Below are 25,751 nucleotides of genomic sequence, written 5' to 3'. Positions count from 1 at the left end.
CACCATATATATACATGTATTAAAATATAAAATAAAGTTCTTGAGGGGCTTAACTGGGGCTAGACAGAATTTTGATGGGGCTATAGCACCCCCTAGCCCCGGTGTAGAGCTGTTCGTGTGTGTGTGTGTGTGTGTGTGTGTGTGTGTGTGTGTGTGTGTGTGTGTGTGTGTGTATGTGTGTGTGTGTGTGTGTGTGTGTGTGTGTGTGTGTGTGTGTGTGTGTGTGTGTGTGTGCGTGCGTGGAATTGATCGTACAGTTCACACAGACTGATGTGATGTTGTGTTCACTGACTTAAGAGTTTTGGAAATGCGAAAAAAGGTTCAGACACTGTAAAAAACAAACAAACTCTTCTTCTTTTATTCTTTATTCAGATTGGAGGACTGCAGTTTGTCAGAGATCAGCTGTTCTTCTTTGGTCTCAGCTCTGAAGTCCAACCCCTCCCACCTGAGAGAACTTGATCTGAGCAACAACAAGCTGCAGGATTCAGTAGTGAAGGATCTGAGTGGTTTTCTGGAGAGTCCAGACTGTAGACTGGAGACTCTGAGGTCAGTTCACTGACTGTTACTGTTGTAGATCTTAGATTTTACGAATAAAACACAAGAACACACTAACATAATTCACCAAATCACTACGACACTGACACATGTCGTCTTCAACAGAAACATTTAGTCATAAAAACACTGCACTGACAGCTGATGGAGTTAACCAAACTGAAGCACTTTACATGTGTCAGCTCTTTTACAACACACACTTCACTGTGTTGATCATTAATTGTCTTTTACAGTTTCTTTTGAACCTCTCTTCAGTTTCTTTTGTTTCATTGAGTAAATGAATCTGTGCTGACATGCGATGGATGATGTGTAGAAGGCCACATGATGAAGATCCACCAGAACAGCTTCTCATCATCACTATCAACTGGTTTAACTATTTGAACACCAAACAGATGAAAATGAAATGAATGAATTTTGTTTCTTTTTTGAAACGTTCAGTACAAAAAGTGAATGACCCACCTCAGAGCAGCTTTACGAAACAAACACTTTATGAAACAAGAAGACAGGAAGTCACTGAATGTCTACTGTAAAAACTTTATTTACAAAGAAACAGAACAATCTGCATCATAGCTGCTGTTCACTTTTGTATGAAAATACAATAAACAAACAGAAACTCATCAGTGTGTTTCCGTCCCAGTGTGAACTGCTGTTCACTTCAGCTTCAGTTTACAACAAGAGGTTTTCTGTTCTGACAAACAGTGAAAGAAACACAACATGGAGCTGTTCAAATCTGTTGTTTAGTCTTTGTTGAGCTTTAACATTTTTAAATGTTTTAATTTTCTGTCAAAAGAACAAGAAACATGTTTGTTCAGTCCACTGACTGATGTGATGTCGTGTTCACTGACTTAAGAGTTTTGGAAATGTGGCTAAAGAACTGAAAAAGGTTCAGACTCTGTAAAGAAAAACACACCAGAAAAAACTCTGTCTTCTTTTATTTTTTATTCAGATTGAGGGACTGCAGTTTGTCAGAGATCAGCTGTTCTCCTCTGGTCTCAGCTCTGGAATCCAATCCCTCCCACCTGAGAGTCCTGGACCTGAGCTCCAACAAGCTGCAGGATTCAGGAGTGAAGGATCTTAGTGGTTTTCTGGAGAGTCCAGACTGTAGACTGGAGACTCTGAGGTCAGTTCACTGACTGTTACTGTTGTAGATCTGAGATCTTTGATCCACAACTGAACCTGATTGATCTTCACTCAGAACTTGAATCATTGACTTTGATGTCATGAATGAAGGACGTTTGAAATAGTTGTTGTCTCATGTTTCCACTTGTTCTTCTCTCACACTGACAATGACTCTTCATTTCACTCCATAGTCATCAATAGTCAATAAACTGATCACTTCAGGTGTGTGTGTGTGTGTGTGTGTGTGTGTGTGTGTGTGTGTGTGTGTGTGTGTGTGTTGATTGTACAGTCCACACAGCCTGATGTGATGTTGTGTTCACTGACTTTAGAGTTTTAATGTGAAAAAGGTTCAGAGACACTGTAAAAAACAAACAAACTCTTCTTCTTTTATTCTTTATTCAGATTGAGGAGCTGCAGTTTGTCAGAGATCAGCTGTTCTTCTCTGGTCTCAGCTCTGAAGTCCAACCCCTCCCACCTGAGAGAACTGGACCTGAGCTGGAACCACCTGCAGGATTCAGACCTGAAGGATCTTCGTGCTCTTGTGGAGAGTCCAGACTGTAGACTGGAGACTGTGAGGTCAGTAGAGGGATGGATCAGTCCATGCTGCTCTCATCTCTGTTGTCATTCTCAGTGTAGATTATGTTGGCAGGTACTGTAGATGTCCAGAAGTGAGACACCAATGACCTTTCTTCCTGCACTGCAGGGTTTTTCAGTTGGAGGTGGTTCAGTTTCTAAACCACACAGGGATGCAGCAGGTCAGAGTGTTCTCAGTGTCTCCTCAGTAGAAGGAACACATGATGAGAACCAGGGCTGCTGGGTTTCATTGGCCAGTGATGTCATGTTGTTGGTCCAGGAGAGGTAAACTGTTACCGTGCACATAATGTTACACACCTGGTCTCATCAGTGACAGGTACATTAGACGTGGTATTCTTAGCTAGCTTCCTGTTACTGATGTTATCAATGAGTTTAAAATGTTGTTTTACTAGTCAGCTAACTGCTAGCACTGCTGTAGTGTATCATGACAGTGCTAGCATGTGATAATAGCTCATGGCTGAGGCTGGTATGTTTAATAGTTGACACTCAAGTTGACAGTAACTGGAGTAGGCAGAGGTTGGTGTAGTAGCTATAAATTTCACACAAGTAAGAGTATTTTTTCCTTGAGTATAATATTCCATCCATCCGGGTCTGGGTTGTTCAAGGGGATGTCCCTTTGGGTGACTGGCAAGCACGCATGACTATTACTATTTATTAGGTGTGGGTTCAATCCCCGCCCAGGCCCTCTTCACCTTGCCACAGAAAGGTACTTATTTTGCTGCAGTCATAACCCAGAGCCATGACCATACTGTAGGTTGATTGATGAGCTTTAATATCCCCAAGGGGCAATTCGGTGTACAGCAGCAGTTAGCACAATAAACACACCAGGTAGAACACATACAATAATAATAATAAGTAGAAATACATCATATAATTAATACATAGCAATAAGAAATACCAAAATACATCATACAAACTATTACCTTCTAATACCAGAATACATCATAAAAAAGTATTACCTACAAGTTGCACCAAATCGACATCTACAGCTGATTAAAATATTTGACAGTTAATGGGACGAATGATCTCAGGTATCTGTTTGACCTGGCCTTCCTAGAAAAAGACAGCCTCCTTCCTGAAGGTAACAGTCTGAACTCCTTGTTCAGAGGATGATCAGGATCTTCCAATATGGCCTTTGCCCTCTGAACACACCTGACTTGATGGATCTGACCTAGATCATCAAGGTCAGTGCCGATGATCTTTCGGTATTGTTTAATGGTACAGCTTAGTCTGTTTTTATTAACTAGACTGAGGTTGCCAAACCAGCAGATCATAGAAAATGTGAATACAGAGTCAAAAAAAGATGAATAAAACATTCTCATGAGGGAGCTCTCTACCTGGAAAGTCCTCAGCTCAAATAAAACAGTCTTTGATTGGCCTTCTTGCAGATTCTGTCCGTGTTGGCATCAAATGTCAGCCTTTCGTCCAGGATAGTCCCAAGGTATTTATACTGGCTGACTGTCTCGCTGAGGGTAGATTGACCGGTAAATAATATTACTCAAGTAAAAGTAAAACGTAGCCATCCAAATATTTCCTTGAGTAAGAGTAAGAAAGTAAAAAACTACCTAAGTAACCTCTGATTTATTGGTTTAACTCATTGAGTGCCAACCACGTAATTTCTCGTTTTTCGTTCCCATGCGTTGAGTGCCAAAAACAAGATTTTACGTTTTTTGCTTTTTTTTTTTTAATTATGAAAATAGACACTTTAACTCATTGAGTGCCGCGCTCCTTTCCAAAGTTTTAGTCAAGTGTACCGGCAAATTAGACCATATTTGACTTTTTATTTTAGAGCCATAGTGTATTCTATATTATTGCCACCAACACATACTGTAGCTCATTTGAAAGGTTTAACTTTATCCTTCAAATGGCCACAAACCGTTTGTTTCTACGTGCCTCCGTTCCTGAGAAAAGTCAAGCTAAACATGGCTGGGTTTCACCAAAATCCCTCCTTTTTTTCTAGAAAAGGAGATAGAGCGTCTTTTATGAAAGGTGCGCTGTTTGTGCCTGTCGCTCTTCTCACACTCGCATTTCTGGATCAAAGGGCTCGTATAAGATAAATATACACAACAATTGTTGTTCTATTCACAAAACCACCATCGGGGGCGGGGGGGGCGCCACTAAACAGCAATAACACAGACGCACCGTGCCGTGTCACAGCCTCTCGCCGCGGAACGTGAGGCTCTGCCGGCCACAGCGGCTCGCGAACACCGGTCCCGCCGGTGGTCGCGGTCCTTCTGTGGTACGGGTCGGTGGTGCCGGTCTGCTTTGGTCCAGAGACCATCAGATTTTACGCGGGAGGACTTTGGGGAGGACACGGTGTTGCTCCAGATGAAGACCGGGCGGGACAGTGGGCTGAGAGCTTCCTGGTTCAGCTCCCAGCTGCTGCAGCCTCGCGGGTGAGAGCGGAGCAGCAGCGGAGCAGCTGCTGCATCTGCATGCAGAACTCCGTTTGCAGAAGCTGAGTTATGATAAAAACTTCCAGATCATGAGCTGTCATGTGACTTTGATCGTCATCTATTTCAGTTCTCCTCGTCGTAGAGTCCCCAAATTTACATATAATGTGTATTAAAGTGTCTATTTTCATAATTTAAAAAAAAAGCAAAAAACGAAAAATTTCGTTTTTGGCACTCAACGCATGGGAACGAAAAACGAGAAATTACGTGGTTGGCACTCAATGAGTTAATACACATTATATGTAAATTTGGGGACTCTACGACGAGCAGAACTGAAATAGATGACGATCAAAGTCTCATGACAGCTCATGATCTGGAAGTTTTTATCATAACTCAGCTTCTGCAAACAGAGTTCTGCATGTGGATGCAGCAGCTGCGCCGCTCTCACCCGCGAGGCTGCAGCAGCTCGGAGCAGAAACAGGAAGCTCTCAGCCGACAGTCCCGCCCGGTCTTCATCTGGAGCAACACCGTGTCCTCCCCAAAGTCCTCCCACGGTAAAATGTGATGGTCTCTGGGCCAAAGCAGACCGCCGGCACCGACCCGTACCACAGAAGGACCGTGACCACCGGCGGGACCGGTGTTCCCGAGCCGCTGTGGCACGGTGCGTCTGTGTTATTGTTGTTTAGTGGCGCCCCCCCCCGCCCCCGATGGTGGTTTTGTGAATAGAACAACAATTGTTGTATATATTTATCTTACACGAGCCCTTTGATCCAGAAATGCGAGTGTCAGAAGAGCGACAGACACAAACAGAGCACCTTTCATAAAAGACGCTGTATCTCCTTTTCTAGAAAAAAAGGAGGGATTTTGGTGAAACCCAGCCATGTTTAGCTTGAATTTTCTCAGGAACAGAGGCACGTCGAAACAAACAGTTTGTGGCCATTTGAAGCATAAAGTTTCACCTTTCAAATGAGCTACAGTATGTGTTGGTGGCAATAATATAGAATACACTATGGCTCTACATAAAAAGTCAAAAATGGTCTAAATTGCCAGTACACTTGACTAAAACTTTGGAAAGGAGCGCGGCACTCAATGACTTAATAATCAGAGCATTAAAGCAACACTGTGTAATTTTTAGACCTTAAAATAATATTTTAATCTCATTGAACTGGTAGAAAAATGGTTAATAGGATGAATGGTGCTGCCACTGCAGCCTGAGTGGGGTCACGCCGGCTGAAATGGCACTATGTAACTTTCCTGTGCAGGTAGTAACACCGTGGTCCTGGGACACCACAGCTCCACTGAGCTCCAGAGGCCCAGTTCAAGCCCAGTCTCCCTGCTCCTCTTACCCACACGAGTGCCTTGTGCTGGGCTGCATGGACGACCAACCTCCCCTCCAGAGCTCACCGGAGCTCACTGGAGCTCTGGAGGGGAGGCTGGCTGGCCAGCTCTGGAGCTTTGCTTGGCACCAGCAACGGTACCGATACCGATGACTGCAACAACGACGGCAACGGTGTTGGCGACAGCAACGTCACCAGTACCAGCAAAAAATTCACATAGGCTACTATGCTTCTCTGGGAACAAGATAGCAGACAGTTCTTCTCAAAGTACCAGCACCACAAATCCCACATACTGGGGCTTTAATGTAATCAAACACAAAATTTTAAAAGCAGCAATGAACAAATTTAGATAAGGAATATCACTTAAAGGGACAGTATGTAACTTATTTGGCTTTTTATTAGCAAAAATCAAATATTGCTTTCATAAATACGTATTTACTGGTCCATAGGCGTCATTTACGCTGGGGACATGTCCCCACCACTTTTTGTCAAGAACAATTTTGTCCCCACCACAAAATTAATGTAACATTATCCTAATGAAGAATGACGAAAAAACGTTGATAAACTATGACAAAATAGGCAGCCGAAGCAGTGTGCACGGCGCAGAGCTTCCGCCGGAGCCAACTCGCAACAATGTAGCTTCGATGTTACAGTAGTTACAGTAATTAGGGCCACGGGCAATCGCACCGGGCACTGGTCCCAACAGCTATGAAATAGCTGCAGGGACCAGTGCCCGGGCGAAGCCCGGGCACTACTGTTATTGTGTGGATTTTTTCTTATTAGTGTGACTGCTGAAGCAGTCACACTATTGTTCTTCTGTTTGGCCATTTTCTTCCGCCTTTTTACGGTCTTCTTCTAGTCCTTCATACTTTGTGCTATTTCAACAATTCATATATCAAAACGTGCAGCTTCTTTTGAACTTTATCGGCATTACTTTTCTCTTTTTAACTATTTATACTTTTTCAAATATTTAACTTTTTCTGATTTTTTTCAGCTTTATAATGTGTGTGTATTGCGTCTAACGAGCAGAGCCAGAGTGGTGTCAGAGTGGAGAGAGGCAAAAAAACATTCTAGAGTTTTTCTGGCTAAACTGTCAGCATGGCCACAAATTAAACTCTAGACAAATTATTTTCTCCAGTTTTGTAGCCACACTTGTCTTCTGGCTAAAATTCTGGTCAAAAATGCAAAGAGACTTAGATAATAATTTTAAATATTTTTTAAATGCAGCCAGGGAGCTCTCTGCTCTCATTAAGCTCAATGCATTTTTTTCACATCAGCAGGAGAAGGAGCTCAACTTTGTAACTTGCTGTTAAGTGCTTTTTAATTCATTTTAATTCACCAAAAAATAGTCACAGGTCACAAAAAAGTCCTCTTCTTACTTGGTGTCGCTAATTTATATTAATTTATTTTTGTTTTAAGCATCATTGAAAAATCTCACATTCATCAAAGTCTCAACCTCTCTTCTTGACAACTCCTCTGTAGTGTAGGGGTTAGGGTAACTGCCTGCCAACCCTAAGGTCACTGGTTCGAATCCAAGGGAAGAATTCTTGTTATGTTATGTTGAATTCTGCTCTCCTCCCCCGCCTTCAATTGGTTACAGGTGTTTGTTATCTCCTTGATTACTCGTACCAGTTTGCAGCACATCATCACATTACAATGAATGACAACAGTCTTGAGAGCAGTGTGCTCTCTGTAGCCGAGTGGCAGAGTAAAGGTTTAGTGATCATATGGTCATGGGTTCGATTCCTGCCTCAGTCATTTCACATCATTGCTTGACTTTTGATTCCAATTATTCAGCTGTCATTGGACAGTCTTTGATTCCTCATAGTATAAAGCTCATTGTAACTCAGGTTCTCTGTGGCCATATGGTTAGTGTGTTAGGTGTTGTGCTATTTCAACAATTCATATATCAAAACGTGCAGCTTTTTTTGAACTTTATCGGCATTACTTTTCTCTTTTTAACTATTTATACTTTTTCAAATATTTAACTTTTTCTGCAAATTAAACTCTAGACAAATTATTTTCTCCAGTTTTGTAGCCACACTTGTCTTCTGGCTAAAATTCTGGTCAAAAATGCAAAGAGACTTAGATAATAATTTTAAATATTTTTTAAATGCAGCCAGGGAGCTCTCTGCTCTCATTCAGCCCAATGCTGAGAGTTCTCCACAACTCTGTCTGTAGTCCAGTTGGTTACAGGTGTTTGTTAAGAGACGCATTAATTGCTTCTGCCACCGTTTGCAGCACATCATCACATTACAATGGCAACATGCTTATGTCTGTGCTCTCTGTGGCGAAGTGGCAGAGTAAAGGTTTATTGATCATGAGGTCATGGGTTCGATTCCTTACTTTTTTTTTTAAGCAGAAGCCAGTGATCCTCTTATCAAAGGTTTTCTTTACCCCTCACATACTGTCTCTGTCTGTAGCCTAGTGGTTAGCTTGCTGGTCTGGAGACCTGAAGGTTGCTGGTTCAAATCTTGCCTCAACAACAATTATAGTGAATTATTTTCCCAGTCGTCCTCTGTTGACTTCTGATAACTTGCTTCATGTTGAAACTGCTGCTCTCAGCCTGAAATTCACAGAAATTTTCATTCTAAGTCATTCAAGCTTGACTCTCAAGCTTTCTTGATGTTGACAGTGTGCAGATCATTAACAGACAACAGTCTCTGCAACTGTGTGTGTACCATGGCCTAGAGGCAGAGTGGAAGTCTAATGACCATGAGGTTGTGGGTTCGATTCCGACCTTGGTCAAACATTTGTATGGTGATCACTGTTTGCACTATTTGCTAATTCTGCAACAGCGTTCAGTTGCTATCAGCAGTCACACCATTTCCATTCTTGGAAATGCTTTTTCTAGTTAGTGTGACTGCTGAAGCAGTCACACTATTGTTCTTCTGTTTGGCCATTTTCTTCCGCCTTTTTACGGTCTTCTTCTAGTCCTTCATACTTTGTGCTATTTCAACAATTCATATATCAAAACGTGCAGCTTTTTTTGAACTTTATCGGCATTACTTTTCTCTTTTTAACTATTTATACTTTTTCAAATATTTAACTTTTTCACAAAAAATCTCACATTCATCAAAGTCTCAACCTCTCTTCTTCACAACTCCACTGTAGTGTAGGGGTTAGGGTAACTGCTTGCCAACCCTAAGGTCACTGGTTCGAATCCAACGGAAGAACTCTTGTTATGTTATGTTGAATTCTGCTCTCCTCCCCCGCCTTCAATTGGTTACAGGTGTTTGTTATCTCCTTGATTACTCATACCAGTTTGCAGCACATCATCACATTACAATGAATGACAACAGTTTTGAAAGCAGTGTGCTCTCTGTAGCTGAGTGGCAGAGTAAAGGTTTAGTGATCATATGGTCATGGGTTCGATTCCTGCCTCAGTATTTTCACTTCATTGCTTGACTTTTGATTCCAATTATTCAGCTGTCATTGGACAGTCTTTGATTCCTCATAGTATAAAGCTCATTGTAACTCAGGTTCTCTGTGGCCATATGGTTAGTGCTCAGCCTGAAATTCACAGACATTTTCATTCTAAGTCATTCAAGCTTGACTCTCAAGCTTTCTTGATGTTGACAGTGTGCAGATCATTAACAGACAACAGTCTCTGCAACTGTGTGTGCACTGTGGCCTAGAGGCAGAGTGGAAGTCTAATGACCATGAGGATGTGGGTTCGATTCTGACCTCGGTCAAACATTTGTATGGTGATCACAGCTTGCACTATTTGCTAATTCTGCAACAGCGTTCAGTTGCTGTCAGCAGTCACACCATTTCCATTCTTGGAAATGCTTTTTCTAGTTAGTGTGACTGCTGAAGCAGTCACACTATTGTTCTTCTGTTTGGCCATTTTCTTCCGCCTTTTTACGGTCTTCTTCTAGTCCTTCATACTTTGTGCTATTTCAACAATTCATATATCAAAACGTGCAGCTTTTTTTGAACTTTATCGGCATTACTTTTCTCTTTTTAACTATTTATACTTTTTAAAATATTTAACTTTTTCACAAAAAATCTCACATTCATCAAAGTCTCAACCTCTCTTCTTCACAACTCCACTGTAGTGTAGGGGTTAGGGTAACTGCTTGCCAACTCTAAGGTCACTGGTTCGAATCCAAGGGAAGAACTCTTGTTATGTTATGTTGAATTCTGCTCTCCTCCCCCGCCTTCAATTGGTTACAGGTGTTTGTTATCTCCTTGATTACTCATACCAGTTTGCAGCACATCATCACATTACAATGAATGACAACAGTTTTGAAAGCAGTGTGCTCTCTGTAGCCGAGTGGCAGAGTAAAGGTTTAGTGATCATATGGTCATGGGTTCGATTCCTGCCTCAGTCTTTTCACTTCATTGCTTGACTTTTGATTCCAATTATTCAGCTGTCATTGGACAGTCTGTGATTCCTCATAGTATAAAGCTCATTGTAACTCAGGTTCTCTGTGGCCATATGGTTAGTGCTCAGCCTGAAATTCACAGACATTTTCATTCTAAGTCATTCAAGCTTGACTCTCAAGCTTTCTTGATGTTGACAGTGTGCAGATCATTAACAGACAACAGTCTCTGCAACTGTGTGTGCACTGTGGCCTAGAGGCAGAGTGGAAGTCTAATGACCATGAGGATGTGGGTTCGATTCTGACCTTGCTCAAACATTTGTATGGTGATCACAGCTTGCACTATTTGCTAATTCTGCAACAGCGTTCAGTTGCTATCAGCAGTCACACCATTTCCATTCTTGGAAATGCTTTTTCTAGTTAGTGTGAATGCTGGAAGCATTCACACTATTGTTATTCAAATCTTTATACTTATTATTATTATTATTATTCTTACTTCTTCCACCCTTTTTCAGCAGTTTTCTGCTCCTTCATACTTTGTGCTATTTCAACATTTCATATATCAAAATGTGCAGCTTTCTCAGGACAATATTGCTATTATTTTTCTCTTTCATACTATTTATACTTTTTAAAATATTTAACTTTTTCTGCAATTTTTCTCTCATAGGAAATACATTGAAACAGTCTTCAAACTCTTCAAATCTTCTGCTTCATTCAGCCTCTAATAGCTTCAGCATACTTTCAGCTACAGACTTCATTCAACTTTTAAACTGTTCACAAACCTTTCAACTATTCAGCTATATCTCAGCTTATTGATATCTTCAACAGTTTCAGATATATGTATAGTTTTAAAATCATTAAAATTTCTGACAAAATTCAGATTTAACATGAAAGTCAATGGGACGGAATGTTCGGACGTTGGCAGTTGGTAGAGTGACAGAGGGTCTAAAAATCCTCTCACATTTTTCTCTCTATCCTGTCAGCACGGCCACAGATTACACTCTACACACATAATTTCGGGCATGCTTGTAGACAAGCTCATCCTCGATCTCTTCATGTGCTCAAAAAACCAGAGAGACAAACACAATTTAAACTGGGAGCCTCCGAGTGCAGCCATTTCCCTCTCTCCTCTCATTGACTCCCATTCAAAAGTTGGCGCTGATTTTCTAAACGTCCCAAAGTTTCCAACCTGCGACCCAATCAACAATTTTTACTCTAGAAACACCAAAGTGACATGGACGCGTTCAGCAAGGTCTTATGGTTCGGAAAATGTAAACCTTTTGCTCGTACTAAGTACAGATTTGTCGTACATTAGATCTGTTTGAGGGTGTCACAGAGCAGTTAAAGCCTATGGTTAAAGCTGCCACCATACCTTAAAGCCACCAGCCACCAGTTACATGGTAACCTCAACATGGCAACCTCACCATAGTAACCTCACCATGGCAACGTCACCATGGCAACGCACACACATTCTCTCTGTTTGACTGTCTGTCGGTCATACACACACACACACACACACACACACACACACACACACACACACACACACACAAATGGACACACACTAACTACCACACACACACACACATCCAACACACACACACACACACACAAATGGACACACACTCACCATACACACACATCCAACACACACACACACACACACACACACACACACAAATGGACACACACTCACCATGCATACACATCCAACACACACACACAAATGGACACACACTAACTACTACTACACACACACACACACACACACACACACACACAAATGGACACACACTCACCATACACACACATCCAACACACACACACACAAATGGACACACACATCCAACACACACACACACACACACACAATTGGACACACACTAACTACAACACACACACACACACACACCCAACAAACATACAACCACTTACCAAACACATACACAATTTACACAATTACACACAAACAGACACACATGCACACACAACAAACACACACACAAATGGACACACACTAACCATACACAAACAGACACACACGTCCAACACACAGACATTTCATACAGTTGTCAGGTCAGAACTTTTTGTATATCTTCCTCACTCACACACACACACACACACACACACACACACACACACACACACACACACACACACACACACACACACACACACACTTTTGTATATCTTCCTCACTCTCTCTCACACACACACACACACACACACACACACACTTTTCCTACAGTTGTCTGACTGTTTTGTGTACCTCTCTATCTTCCTGTTGTAGTTAATGGACTCGTTGCTGTTAATTTTGTTCTTTAGCTATTTAAACTGAAAATACACATTTCCCCATTTTGGTCATGTTGAACACATTGTTTTACACGTATCCTAAACTACTGAGGCTCTTCTCAACCATTTCACACCATTAAACCCGCTGTTTACATGTTCTACTCCTCAGCTAATGCTAATGATCTATATTCTTCAACAATGTTCTTCTGCTGTCAGTTTACAATGTATTTCAGTAGGCATTAACTTTTTTCCTAATTCAGAAATTTTTCAAACTCTTCTTTGACAATTCAAGTAATTTCCAGCCATTTCATACAAAGTCTCACATCTTCTACTTTTAAATATATTCTCAGCCATTGCTTCGGCTATGTTAGTGCTGGTTCATCAGTTGTCCTTCCTGTCAGGTTAGCTGCAGATTTCAACTATTTAACCATTACATTTAAACATGCAGAATTTCAATGTTTTCTTCTCCCTTTAGCATTTCTACTGCTTTTTAGCTTTAAAAAGGCATTCATCTCACACTACAAGTTACATGTTTCAGCTTTTTCCCTCCTAGGGATGAATAAATTATTCATCTACTCTCTACTCTACTCTACTCTACTCTACTCTACTCTACTCTACTCTACTCTAGCATTAGTCTTTTCAACATTGCTTTAGCAGTTTCGTCAACTAATTTAGCATTGATTCAACAATTTCTTCAGCTAATTCAGCATTGCTTCAGCAACAGCGTTCAGCTGCTTTCAGCATTCACACGCATTTTCTGCAGGAAATGCTATCTTTTTCTAGTTATTTTTCCACTTCCGGCCAACTTTCGGTTCGCTACTAGTCCTGCAACTCGAAGAGTTGCAGGACAAATTATATATCAAAATGTGCGTCCTGATCGGGATCGGTGTGCTATTACTTTTCTCAACAGTGTACGAATTATTCGCGACGTAAGTCGCGATTTACTGCGCAAAATTTTTGCATGTAAGTCAATGGGACGGGCGGGAAAAAAAGAGCGAAAAAGACCAATCATTGGAGTTTAACAAAAGTCTACTGCTCAGGCATACTTTCATCTAGAGACTCCATTTAAACTTTAAACAGTAGACACAAGTCTTGTGTATTGTCGTATTACTCCACGTTTTGATAGGTCATATAGTTTTTGATCAATCCCTGATCAATGACCATGATCATTTTTGGAGAAATTATGAGATTATAATGGGTGTGTATTGGACAGAATGTTCGTGTCAGAGTGCGTGACATCATCGGTTAGAGTGGGAGAGAGTGAAGAAACATTCTGTATTTTTTCTGGGTAAACTGTCAGCACGGCCACAATTTTCACTCTACACACATAATTTTTTCAGAATTTGTAAGACAAACTTGTTATCTCTCATGTCATGCGCTCAAAATATCAGAGAGACTTACAGAATTGACAGAATCAGCCTCTGAGTGCGGCCACGTCTGTCCCTGCTCCTCATTGAGTCCAATACAAATATTTTCTGAGAGGAGCAGAACGGCCTGATGTTTTAAAACTGCCAGCGTCGCCAAAATATTTACTGTAGAAACACCAAATCGTACCGAAATTTTCATTAAGTCCTTAGAGCAACGTTGATCTGTGTTTTGTTCTGATAGGAGTTACCGTTTTGTCATGCTAAGCCTAATTGTGAGGCCGGTTTAGAGGCAGAAAATGGCTGTTTTTCTCCACGTTTCTGTCTGTCTCAGCCTGCGGGGGCCCCTATCGCCGTGGTAACCTCTTTGATCCTCAGGCCAGGGCTCGTTAACTTCATAAACAATCCACCTGGCGCTCGTTTAAATGTTTATAAACACAGACACAGCTAAATCAGACTGACACAGGATGCAGCTACTAACTAACTATGTGACAAGTCAGTCACACACACACACACAGACTCTAGAGCCAGCTTCATGTGATTACAGTCACACACACACACACACACACACAGGTAACCTAATGTGGTTACAGCTCCTCCATATCAGTGCTTATAGAAAGATGATCATGTGTCTGTCTGATCAGCTCTGTCTTGACCTTAAGATCGTGGGTTTGATTCCCATGTTGACAGAGATGGCACAACCCGCAGTAGCTCCCGTGGCCCATTCAAAATTTCCCGAGAGGAAATTTTCTAGTTCTTTCTGTTATCTCCGCTTTGGACAAAGAGGAGTTTTCAAGCCGCACCGTGGGGAGGTGGGCGAGAGGGGTCTCTTGAGGGGGCTGGGGGAGGAGGGAGGGGGTCGATTATACCGGACAGCACCCGATGCTTAATGTTTGGGTGCAACAAAGTCACTGTTAACAAAATCAACATTTAATCTGTCCCTTCAAAATGAAGTTTGTAACGTGTCTGTTTGGAGCAGCTGCTGACTGATGTGCTGCTGACAGTGACAGTTTCCTCATCACTAAGCCAGATCCTCCCTCCCTCACGTCATGACGACGGGACAAAGTCTTTTGGACATATATTGTATAGGCTGTTCTGTGTTTTTCCTCTCTTTAACCGTCTCATTTCAGTTTTTGCCGGTTGGCAATCATCTGGTGCGCACCCGCTATTGCTCACTCGCTCTCAATGCGCATATAAATGTTATAAGATAAAAATAAAAAGGAAAAAACACAGATGCGCGAATCGAAATGACCTGCAGTAGTGCAGTCTAACAATTCAATGACCACAGCTGATCACCTGCTTGTCGTGCCCCACCTGTCACGTCTTTAAACACAACTACGGGATTTTTTTTTTTTTTTTTTGCCGCGTTCGGGCGCAGAATTAATAAAAAAATAATGCTCGTCAGTCCGACTGCATCTGGTCCAGGGTCCAGACTTCAACACTGGTCGGACCTGGTCGGGTCTTTGCTCATTTATTTGCTCAAACTTGGAGCCAGACCCGGTCCACCAGGAGACCAGAGTCTGGTTGAGAACGGTAGCCTATGACGGCCTGGGAGACGTTGTCAGGTGCGATGGTAAGGTGTGGCGGGGGGTACGCTACATAATGATCATTGTCCCCACCACTTTTCAAAGTAAACTGACGCCCTTGCTGAAGTCTAATTACAACTGCATACAAATGAAAGATTTGTCTCGTAGCTCAAAATGAGTTGTGTGCAAGGTGGCCGGTGCACCCACCAGAGGCTGTCATGTTGCATCGCCATCTTTGAATACGGTACGCGAAAGCGGACAAACTTAGTGCTAAAACACTCTATTGAGTGTCTGTGACTCGGCTTGTGCCCGGAGGATGATCAACGTGTGACAGTTGAGGGTCCTGTCACTATGCCTCCAATTGATCATGCGCCCTGGCTACTTGGCCAAGGGGACAGTGGCGTCAATTCAGCCAAAGCTAAGGTATGGCAAGGTTACTAGTCACATGACTTAACTACAGTATCAACCAATATCCATACCCCATCCATTTTGGGTTGCATGACGCCCCTGTGCGCCTTTACGCATCCGTTTTCAGCACCATGGATAACAAGCTGCAGGGTTAGAGAGCAGTAGGCTAATAGCCTTTCTGACAAACGCAATTTCACTCATTCTGTTCACTTCATTCACTATGTAATTGCAACAATATCACGTGAACATACCAGGTAAACTTAAAACTGTTAAGTCCAAATGCAAAGAGGAGAGGGAGGGAAAAGAAGAGAGAGAGAAATCATATTTCCCTTAAACAGATTTATAAGAGGTACATTGGACCCATCACCTGCCTTTTTTTGATGAAAAATGATTCTAAAGTTTACTGCCTCCTTTTCATTTTACATCAATTAGCTCAACAAAAGAAATCGCGCTAATAACAATAATGACCCAGCTCTGACCTCCGTCGTCTCGTCAGGGGGGGCTGGGAGATACCACATTTCAAGATATGGAGGGGGGATACAAGTGTTGGGAAAGATACCTAGAGAAATTGATTGTGTTGTTCTGATTTTCATTTGTAGTTAATTTATATGTATTAAATAATATAATAATATTTAAAAAAAATTGACACGGAGTAATTCCATAAATCTATTAAAAAAAAACAAAAAAAAACGAGCATTTACATTTCCCCCTGGAACCAAGGTGTGGCAGCTGCCATACCTTGCCATACCCAATTGACACCTGGGATGTCCCTTTGGGTGACTGGCAAGCGCACATGACTCTTACCTGGGAGGTGTGGGTTCAATCCCCGCCTGAGCCCTCTTCACCTTGCCACGAACGTAGTTGTTTTTGGTTTTTTTGCTGTTATAAAATAGTCACGGTTCTACAGCCAAGCAGCATTACAATGTTGAACTGTTCGTATACAGCGTGCAGCCAAACACCAGGCTGAAGCAGAGGCTCCTCTGACAGCTGTGGAGCTGCAGCTCAACCCAAGAGTGTCTGGCTGCAGAGCTGTTTTTTTCATACAACCTTTATTTAACCAGATAAAAGTCCATTGAGATCAGGATCTCTTTCGCAAGGGTGACCTGGCCAAAAAGGTCAGCAGCACGAGCCATAACAGCAGTACATGTCAACATAGATTACAAAGAGTAACAGACAGAACTCAACTGTGTTTTTACTGCAGCTTTCATCTCATTTCATTCTGACACATTTCATATTTTCTCTCTTCACAGACTTTATGATTGTTTTCTCTCAGAGAGTCACTGTGAAGTCGTGGCCTCAGCTCTTAAGTCCAACCCCTCCCACCTGACAGAACTGGACCTGAGTAACAAAAACCTGAGTGATTCAGCAGTAAAGGTTCTGTGCGCTGGACTGGAGAGTCCAAACTGTAGACTGGAGACTCTGAGGTGAGTTCACTGACTGGACCTGTCAAATGTGTGAAGTTCAGTTTGAAGCAGCAACTGACTGTGACTCCATGTTACTGCAGCTGGTAGAAGGTGAAGGGTCAGAGGTCACTCAGAGGTCAGTGTGATGATGATGATGATGATGATGATGATGATGATGATGATGATGATGATGATGATGATGATGATGATGATGATGATGATGATGATGATGATGATGATGAGCTGCTCTCAGATGAAGCTGCTAACAGAACAGCTGGATCAGCCACTGTAGCTGAAGCTGAGCAGATGTGATGTAGATCTGAGTTTTCCCTCTTTGCTTGGTTCAGGGTCAAAGGTCAAAGGTCAAAGCAGCTTCCCAGTGTGAGAGGTCAGGTTAAAGTCCTGTAGCTCAGAGAACAGTGTTGGTTTGATGATCCCACTGTGGAGACACTGAGGCTCATGAACATCAACACTGGGCTCCACAGGAAGGAAGCTTCAGCTCATGGTCACATGACATTAAAGGAGTTTACTTCCTGTCCACAGTGTGTGTGAAGCAGCCTCTGGTCACATGACTCCAGTGTCAGTGAGGGGTCAGAGGTCAGCTTCAGACAGTGGACAGTGTCTCCTGAGCCACTGTGACTGTGTCCACAGCCTCTGGAGCTGAAGCTCCATCCAGCTTCAGCTCCTCAGCTGCTCTCTGCCAGTGGAGCTGTGAGGAAGAGACCACTTCACAGTCAGTGTGGACAGCAGGAAGCAGCTGGGACACAGCAGCTCTCCGTCTACCTGACAGGAGCCTGAAGCTCGGCCTTCAGCAGCATCTGGTCTGATGTGGATCGGCTGTGGATCCGGGTCCTTTCAATGTGTTTGTGCTGCAGCGTCTCAGTGAAGATCACACTCGTTCTTCTCCATCATCAGTGAGGTCAGCTGAACACCTGTCAGGTGTTGGTGCAGGAGGCTCTGGACGTTAGCTGAAGGTCACCTGGTTGTTTCTGCAGGTCTCAGTAGCTCCGGTGGTGGACTGAGGCCCAGCACTCGTCCTCCTCCAGGTCCCAACAGAACCAGAACCAGAACAGGGACCAGTTCTTCCTCCTGGAGACGCCACAGTCCACTGTCGCTTCGTTTGTTTACGTCGTGAGTCAGAGAGTCACAGAGACTGAACAGAGAGCGAGGATGAAGGATCTGATGAGGGATTCATGGTCCACAGAACCAGAACCAGAACCAGAACCAGCTGTCAGGATCAGACCGAGGCCAACAGGTGTTGATCAGATATTGATTGTACATGGACAGACTGAGCTGAGGTCAGCAGCAGCTGATGAATCTGTGCTGACATGTGGATGATGTGTAGAAGGCCACATGATGAAGATCCACCAGAACAGCTTCTCATCATCACTATCAACTGGTTTAACTCTTTCAACACCAAACGGATGAAAATGAAATAAATGAATTTGTTTCTTTTTTGAAACGTTCAGTTCAAAAAGTGAACGAGCCATCTCAGAGCAGCTTTACTGAACAAACACTTTATGAAACAAGAAGACAGGAAGTGACTGAATTTCTGCTGTAAAAACTTTATTTACAAAGAAACAGAACAATCTGCATCATAGCAGCTGTTCACCTTTGTGTGAAAATACAGTGAAGAAAAATCAAAGTCTGTGTTAATGTGCAGCTCTTCTGCTCTAGACCACATGTTCTGATCCACATCACACCTCACATCTTCCTCATCGTCCTGCTGCTCGTCTTCCTCTCCTTCATCTTCCTATTGGTCATGTGACTAAAGAGTCTCAACACCTGAGGATGTTTCCTGGATGAAGCAGCTGATTGATCTGTTACACAACTTCAATCAGAGTTTGTCAACAACAATGGAAAGACAAACTCATCAGTGTGTTTCAGTCCCAGTGTGAACTGCTGTTCACTTCAGCTTCAGTTTACAACCAGAGGTTTTCTGTTCTGACAAACAGTGAAAGAAACTCAACATGGAGCTGTTCAAATCTGTTGTTTGGTCTTTGTTTATGGGGGTATTTTTGTCTCATATACGTATATCTGTAAATGCACAGAGGGTGATCTACAAATGTTCCTTGGTTTGCACACGTGTTATCCACAAATACACATTTCTAATTCGTAACTTGTATTTTGGTTTTTACAAATACATGTGAATTTGTAAATATATTGGGTATTTGTAAATATGTAATTTTCCATTTGTAAAAACAAAAAAGCCATTTGTAAAACTAAAAATTCTGTTTGTGAAGTGTGATTCAAGAAGATGATCCAAGGTACATTTTGTAGATCACCCTCTGTGCATTTACAGATGTATATGAGACAAAAATACCACCATATTTGTTGAGCTTAAACATTTTTATATGTTTGAAATTTGTGTCAAAAGAACAAGAAACATGTTGATTGTTCAGTCAACACAGAGTGATGTGATGTTGTGTTCACTGACTTAAGAGTTTTGGAAATGTGGCGACAGAAGTGAAAAAAAGGTTCAGCACTGTAAAAAAAAACAAAAAAAAAAAACACTTCTACTTTTTTTCTTTATTCAGATTGGAGAACTGCTGGTTGTCAGAGATCAGCTGTTCATCTCTGGGCTCAGCTCTGAAGTCCAACCCCTCCCACCTGAGACACCTGGACATGAGCATCAACAACCTGCAGGATTCAGACCTGAAGGATCTGAGTGGTTTTCTGGAGAGTCCAGACTGTAGACTGGAGACTCTGAGGTCAGTGCACTGACTGTTACTGTTGTAGATCTTAGATCTTTGATCCACAACTGAACCTGATTGATCTTCACTCAGAACTTGAATCATTGACTTTTATGTCATGAATGAAGGACGTTTGAAATAGTTGTTGTCTCATTTTTCCACTTGTTCTTCTCTCACACTGACAATGACTCTTCACTTCACTCCATAGTCATCAACAATCAAATCACTTCGAGTGTGTGTGTGTGTGTGTGTGTGTGTGTGTGTGTGTGTGTGTGTGTGTGTGGGGTACAGTCCACACAGCCTGATGTGATGTTGTGTTCATTGACTTAAGAGTTTTAATGTGAAAAAAGGTTCAGAGACAAAAAACAAATTCTTCTTTTATTCTTTATTCAGATTGGACCACTGCAGTTTGTCAGAGATCAGCTGTTCTTCTCTGGGCTCAGCTCTGAAGTCCAACCCCTCCCACCTGAGAGAACTGGACCTGAGTGGAAACGACCTGCAGGATTCAGACCTGAAGGATCTGAGTGGTTTTCTGGAGAGTCCAGACTGTAGACTGGAGACTCTGAGGTCAGACGAATGTGATGTGAAAGTTGTGTTGACACTGAGCTGCAGACATGAGGCTGATGTTATACTGATCCACACTGAGGGTCGTCATGGTGACGGCTGTTTTCTTCTTCTCTGCTTTTAGTCCAGTCAACTACAGAAACACATGTAATGTGTCAGACAATAACTGATCTATAATCAATAGCTGGTGGCTCCTCCTTTTTCCTGAGGCTCTGTGGTGTTTGTAGTGAAACATTCAAAGCCAACATCCCATAATAAGCAGGTGTGTGTGTGCTGGTCTGTAACGCCCACCAATGTAATAATGCCCACAAATGTAATAAACCACAAAGGTTATAAAAATATGCAGCTTTTAATGTAATAATCCTGCAAACGTAAAATTTTCCACAAACGTAATAGCCGCTGCCTACTACAAACGTAAGACGCGATTTCCCACAAATGTAATAACTACTACGTTTGCGGAGATTTATTACGTTTGTGGGGAAGTGAAAATCTTCAATTTTAAATGTAATAAAATGTAATGACACAATGAATAATAGTCGTTGTGTTGGTTGTTGTTTGATTGTTGTTGTTTATATCTACTAATAGCCTACTCACTGTGCGAAATCCAGCTGCTGACTCTCCGCTCCACGATCACGGAGAGCCCACCCCGCACGCAGCAGTTCTCTCTCTCTCTCTCTCTCTCTCTCCGCTGTCTGCAGGAAAATTGAATTAAATTAATAAACCTTTAGATGCCTATTTAGACTGATAAGTGTTGTGTTTACAAATGAGCAATCAATCAAACCATTTTTTTCTTTAAACCAGGCTATCTCCCTCTGTCAATCACAATCTGTGTCCTCTGTCAGTATCAGCCATGATAGGATCATGGAACGCCCACCCTCCACCTTGTACCTATCACAATCAATCCTAAGCAAATGTTTATTATAGAAGCAAAAGGAAATGCGCAATAGTAAACCATATGCATTAGGTTCTCATGTCAGCTGCCAATCTGCAGGGACGGCGCGTGTCATAACAAAAATCTACACAAGCAGGAAAGCTGCTGGAAAAAAAGAAGAGGCATCCCCCCCCCCCCCCCTCTCTCTCTGGCAGTGACACGCTGTCATTCATTAAACCAGCACTAAGTAACTTTTCAACCTTCATAAAATATTTTCATAACTTTTGTGATGATACATCGACTTACAACAAGTTGAATGACACCTCTGTCGTGGTCTGAGGGGGTCTGTATCATTATGGTCTGTATCTCTTTCTCTGGCACTAAGCAGCTTTGAGGAGCATGGTAGGAACCCGGCTCTCACTTTACTTTCACTTTCACTTTTGCGAGTCACAACAAGGAGGGAACAGGCAAAACTGCACTTTAGCAATGGATTATGTTTGTGTTTTCACTTTGAAATGATCCACTGGAAACAGAAACTTAGTTTTGATGTCTTCTGTTAATTTTAATGCAGGATATTTACAGGGCTTCACGCTAGTGCTCATGGGAAATGGAGTCTTCCTTCAGGCAAAACACTACCGCTTTGGTCCACAGGCGCCGCCAAACTCAACCAAAACTGAAAGTTCTTTAGTACTGCTTTAATTTCAGCGGACAGCGCGCTTGATCATATTTCAGCACTACTAAGACAAAATATCAGCAGTTCACTCTTTACCGATAAATCCATGGCACTGTCCATATAGTTATGAGGCAGAAAGAGAACTCAACACTGCCTTCTCCCGAAGTAGAACAATATTATATAAATAAAAGACAACGTTTCGAGCGACTGGCTCTTCATCGTATTTGACTCCGTACAGCAACAATATAATAATAATAATAATAATAATGTGCCCCAAGACCCCCTACAGTGGTTCAGTTTGCAAGTAGGTATGTGTTTTAAATAGATAGCCTGGATAGTTTTACGCATGCTTCTGTGCGTTTAGCTTGCCAGACGCACACAGGCATACAACAACCACTTGATGCAGTTTAGTTAATTTTTTTAGTTAATTTTCGTTTCTTTTGGATTTTTGTGCGTATTATGGAGCCGTTTTGGTCCATGTTTGTAAGTCTTTTTTCTAAAGATGCAACAAGCGAGGTCGGAGTGTGTGAATGAAAACCACCACGGTCTGCTCCCCTTTCATGTATCGCCTCCTTCGGATGCCGAGACTTTGTGTTTATTTTATATTACATCATGTCAAACAAGAGATTACAGTTTACGGGGCGCGTTTGAGCCGCGGACTCACGGTGCCACTGAGACGAGAGGAGATTGACACCAGGTCTGAGCCTCTGATCAGCAGGTTTGGTTTTCAGCCAGGAGCCTTCACTCTCCCTGTAACAAGCTACAAGTCATTTGTCATTACAATTAGTCCCAAGCTGTTTAAAAAATGAAACATAAGGTAAATATCCTGCATATTTTCTCCTTTCTGTGCTCCTCTGACCAGATGGCGTCCATAGCGGTGTGTTGGCAACGATTTTCATAGAAATAACAATAAAACACACACGCATGACATTATGAAAGTGGTTGTGATTTTTTTGGGCTAAAATGGGGGACAACAGAGCTACTTTGACAGCTCAGGTGAGCCAGGTGGAGAGCGTAACTATATAGCGCGTCCTTTATTTTCTTAATTTATTTTTTAAATAGGGCACCGTCCTTACAGGTGAAGTATAAGCACACAGACGTTCCGCTTTTTGGGGTTCTTATGTGATTCAGAATGAATACAATTGACCCTTTGCGTAAGCCCCGCCGCCTTGGTTACTGTTGCTACGCCGGGCAAGCTTTCACTCCCAGCCATGCTCCTGGCAGTATTTGGTATCGATTTCAAAGGAAATATCAGAACATTTCTGGATAAACTGTTCTGAGATAATAGAGAGAAGAAGTCACAAAGATCATTCAGAGTTTTCAGTGACGTGACTCGCGCACATACAGCTTTGGCTGCTGTTTTTTTTCTCCTACCGCTGTATCAGTCAGTGAAAGCAGTCCCTGCCTGGAGGATCCCTCGCCTAAAAGCCCAGGTAAAAGCCCTAAAAGTACAGCTGTCATTTCGGATGTGAACATATGGTTATCCCCGTATTTACACTTGCTCAAGTCGAAAAAAAGTCTGCTCGTATCTGAACATCTCTATATTGCTGCTGCCGCCGCCGCCGCCGCCGCCGTAGTAGCAGCAGCAGCAACAACATCCTTCTCTACAAACAAATGTTTTTCGTCCTAGTCTCAAAATGTGTCCACAAAAGCAAACATAATGACTCACTGCCGAAAGCTTGCCAGGCCTATAGTTACGGTTGCTAACGTAGGATTGGACAATAGCCGTTTGTGGGAGGAGTTGGCGAAGGGTCAATTCCATCTTTAATATAGGCTATACACCCTAGTGTACATCCCAGCTGGCCAGCTCGATGGGAGGACTGGGTGGTAGACTGGTCCATGGGAAGGGAGGGGAGGCCGGTCTAACAGCAGGAGAAAGGGTGGGAAGGGGGGTGATGCAGGCGGCGGCTGGTGCAGAGAGATGGAGCTCCGGTGGATCTGCAGAAACACAGAGAGAGCGTGAGACACCAAGGCCAAACTACAAAGTACAACAGAAAGTGACAGTTCAAAAATATACTGAGGAGAGGAGAGAAGGGGAGAGGAGAGGAGAGGAGAGGAGAGGAGAGGAGAGGAGGGGAAAGGAGAGGGCTCTGTGTAACCAGATGTGTCCCCAGCAGTCTAAGCCTATCCACCACTTTATTTTCCCATGATCCATTGCGTCACACCACAACGGAAGTTGGTTTTCAACTTCCGTTTCACTCCGTAGTAGCATTCTAGCGAGCGGCTAACTGGTAGCGTTAGCGGCTAACTAGTAGCATTAGCCACTGGTGTAGGCACCAAATGTGGGGGCTCCGGGCTGCCAAAACCGTTTTGACTAAGTCTGATGTTTGTTAAGTCTATAAAACGAATTATTGAACAAACATTACTATTTCTGTGTGCACATTTTTGTAATTAGTCATGGTTATCGTAGTTGTTAGCTTTGCTGCTGCTGACAGCTAACAGCAGCAGCTAAGCTAACATCAGGACGTCAGCTGTTAAAAACCTCCCGTTGTCGGACACGACATGAAACTACTCCAGTTAGCTCAGACATGTTGGAACTAGGATATCCGCTGGAGAAAATATTTTTTTCATGGGCCATTTATTGAGTTATTTAAGACACTGCTAACGGCTAACAGCTAACGGTTAGCCCAGATAATCTTTCCATGGAGTGTCATGGCGACACCCAGCGCCATTCTCCGGAAAGTGGTGGATAGCAGCGTAGCTATAAAATGGTTCAGAGCTACCTGAACCAGGCCTAACTACACTCAAAAAAGTTTGACCATTGTCTACTTAAAAAAATTAAGGCAACAAAGTGACAATTAATATAATTGAATAGAATTTAATTACTTCAACTTTGATTAAAAACTATTGATTTAATTAAGTACATTTAAACAAAACTATTGAATAAATATTTACTAGGTATCTGAAGAAAATTAAGTTAGATTTACCAAATATCTGTGATAAAGTGATTTAGATTTACTAATTAATTAGGTGGAATTGATTTAGATTTACTAAATATGTGGATGATAATGCTTTATATTCACTAATTTTATGTATGAAATTGAAGCTATCTTTCTAAATATTTGGTTAAGAATGATTTGGATTAAATAAATGAAATAAGTTATATCAACTTATAATTGGTACCACATGACTTAAAATCTATTTAATGTTATTAATTGTCACTTTGTTGCCATAATTTATTTATGTTGAATCTACTCAATACCATGTCTTCTTGTTGCAAGAATTTACTGAAAGTCGGTTAACAAATTACCATGTAGGAAAACAGCAGGTAAACATTTATTTATGCAGCTTTGTTTACATACACATTTTACAATTTTTCAAAAAGATTTCTTTTTGGTAAAATGCAAAAATACAAAGACATAGAGAGGAAGGCAGTATAGAAAAACAGACATAATGTATACAATAAGGATATGTATGCTGACAATTATTATGTATTTTGATCAAAGCTAATTCTCAAGTGGTCTCATGTTCACAAGGAAAGATCAGAGAGATCTATAAATGTAAATATAAAGTGCAGAATGACCTTTGACCTCTGCCCATAACTTGTTGCTGTTGCATGCACAGAAGGACTTTTGGGTGTGATTCACGGTACGTTTTTTTAAACTGCAAAAGCCTTCAAAATGTTTAAATAAAA

The 25,751-nt window shown here is 42.0% G+C and overlaps 1 protein-coding gene across 1 annotated transcript in view; it reads left to right on the top strand.

Moving 5' to 3' along the window:
- LOC146960953 (uncharacterized) overlaps window positions 1–25,751 on the top strand; it is a gene marked incomplete at its 5' end in the record, with an annotated part of 76,442 nt that overhangs the window by 13,572 nt on the left and 37,119 nt on the right. The window contains 4 exons of the mRNA XM_085771908.1: window positions 373–546; window positions 1,499–1,672; window positions 19,854–20,027; window positions 20,403–20,576. Coding sequence (XP_085628034.1) covers window positions 373–546; window positions 1,499–1,672; window positions 19,854–20,027; window positions 20,403–20,576 — 696 coding nt within the window. The remainder of the gene's footprint in view (window positions 1–372; window positions 547–1,498; window positions 1,673–19,853; window positions 20,028–20,402; window positions 20,577–25,751) is intronic.

The sequence above is a fragment of the Trachurus japonicus genome, unplaced genomic scaffold (genome assembly GCF_045865225.1).
Source record: "Trachurus japonicus isolate A0001 unplaced genomic scaffold, Traja_1.0 AP029792.1".
Classification (NCBI taxonomy): Eukaryota; Metazoa; Chordata; class Actinopteri; order Carangiformes; family Carangidae; genus Trachurus; species Trachurus japonicus.
The sequence above is the reverse complement of the archived record's forward strand: the minus strand, read 5'-3'. Positions and strand labels throughout refer to the sequence as shown.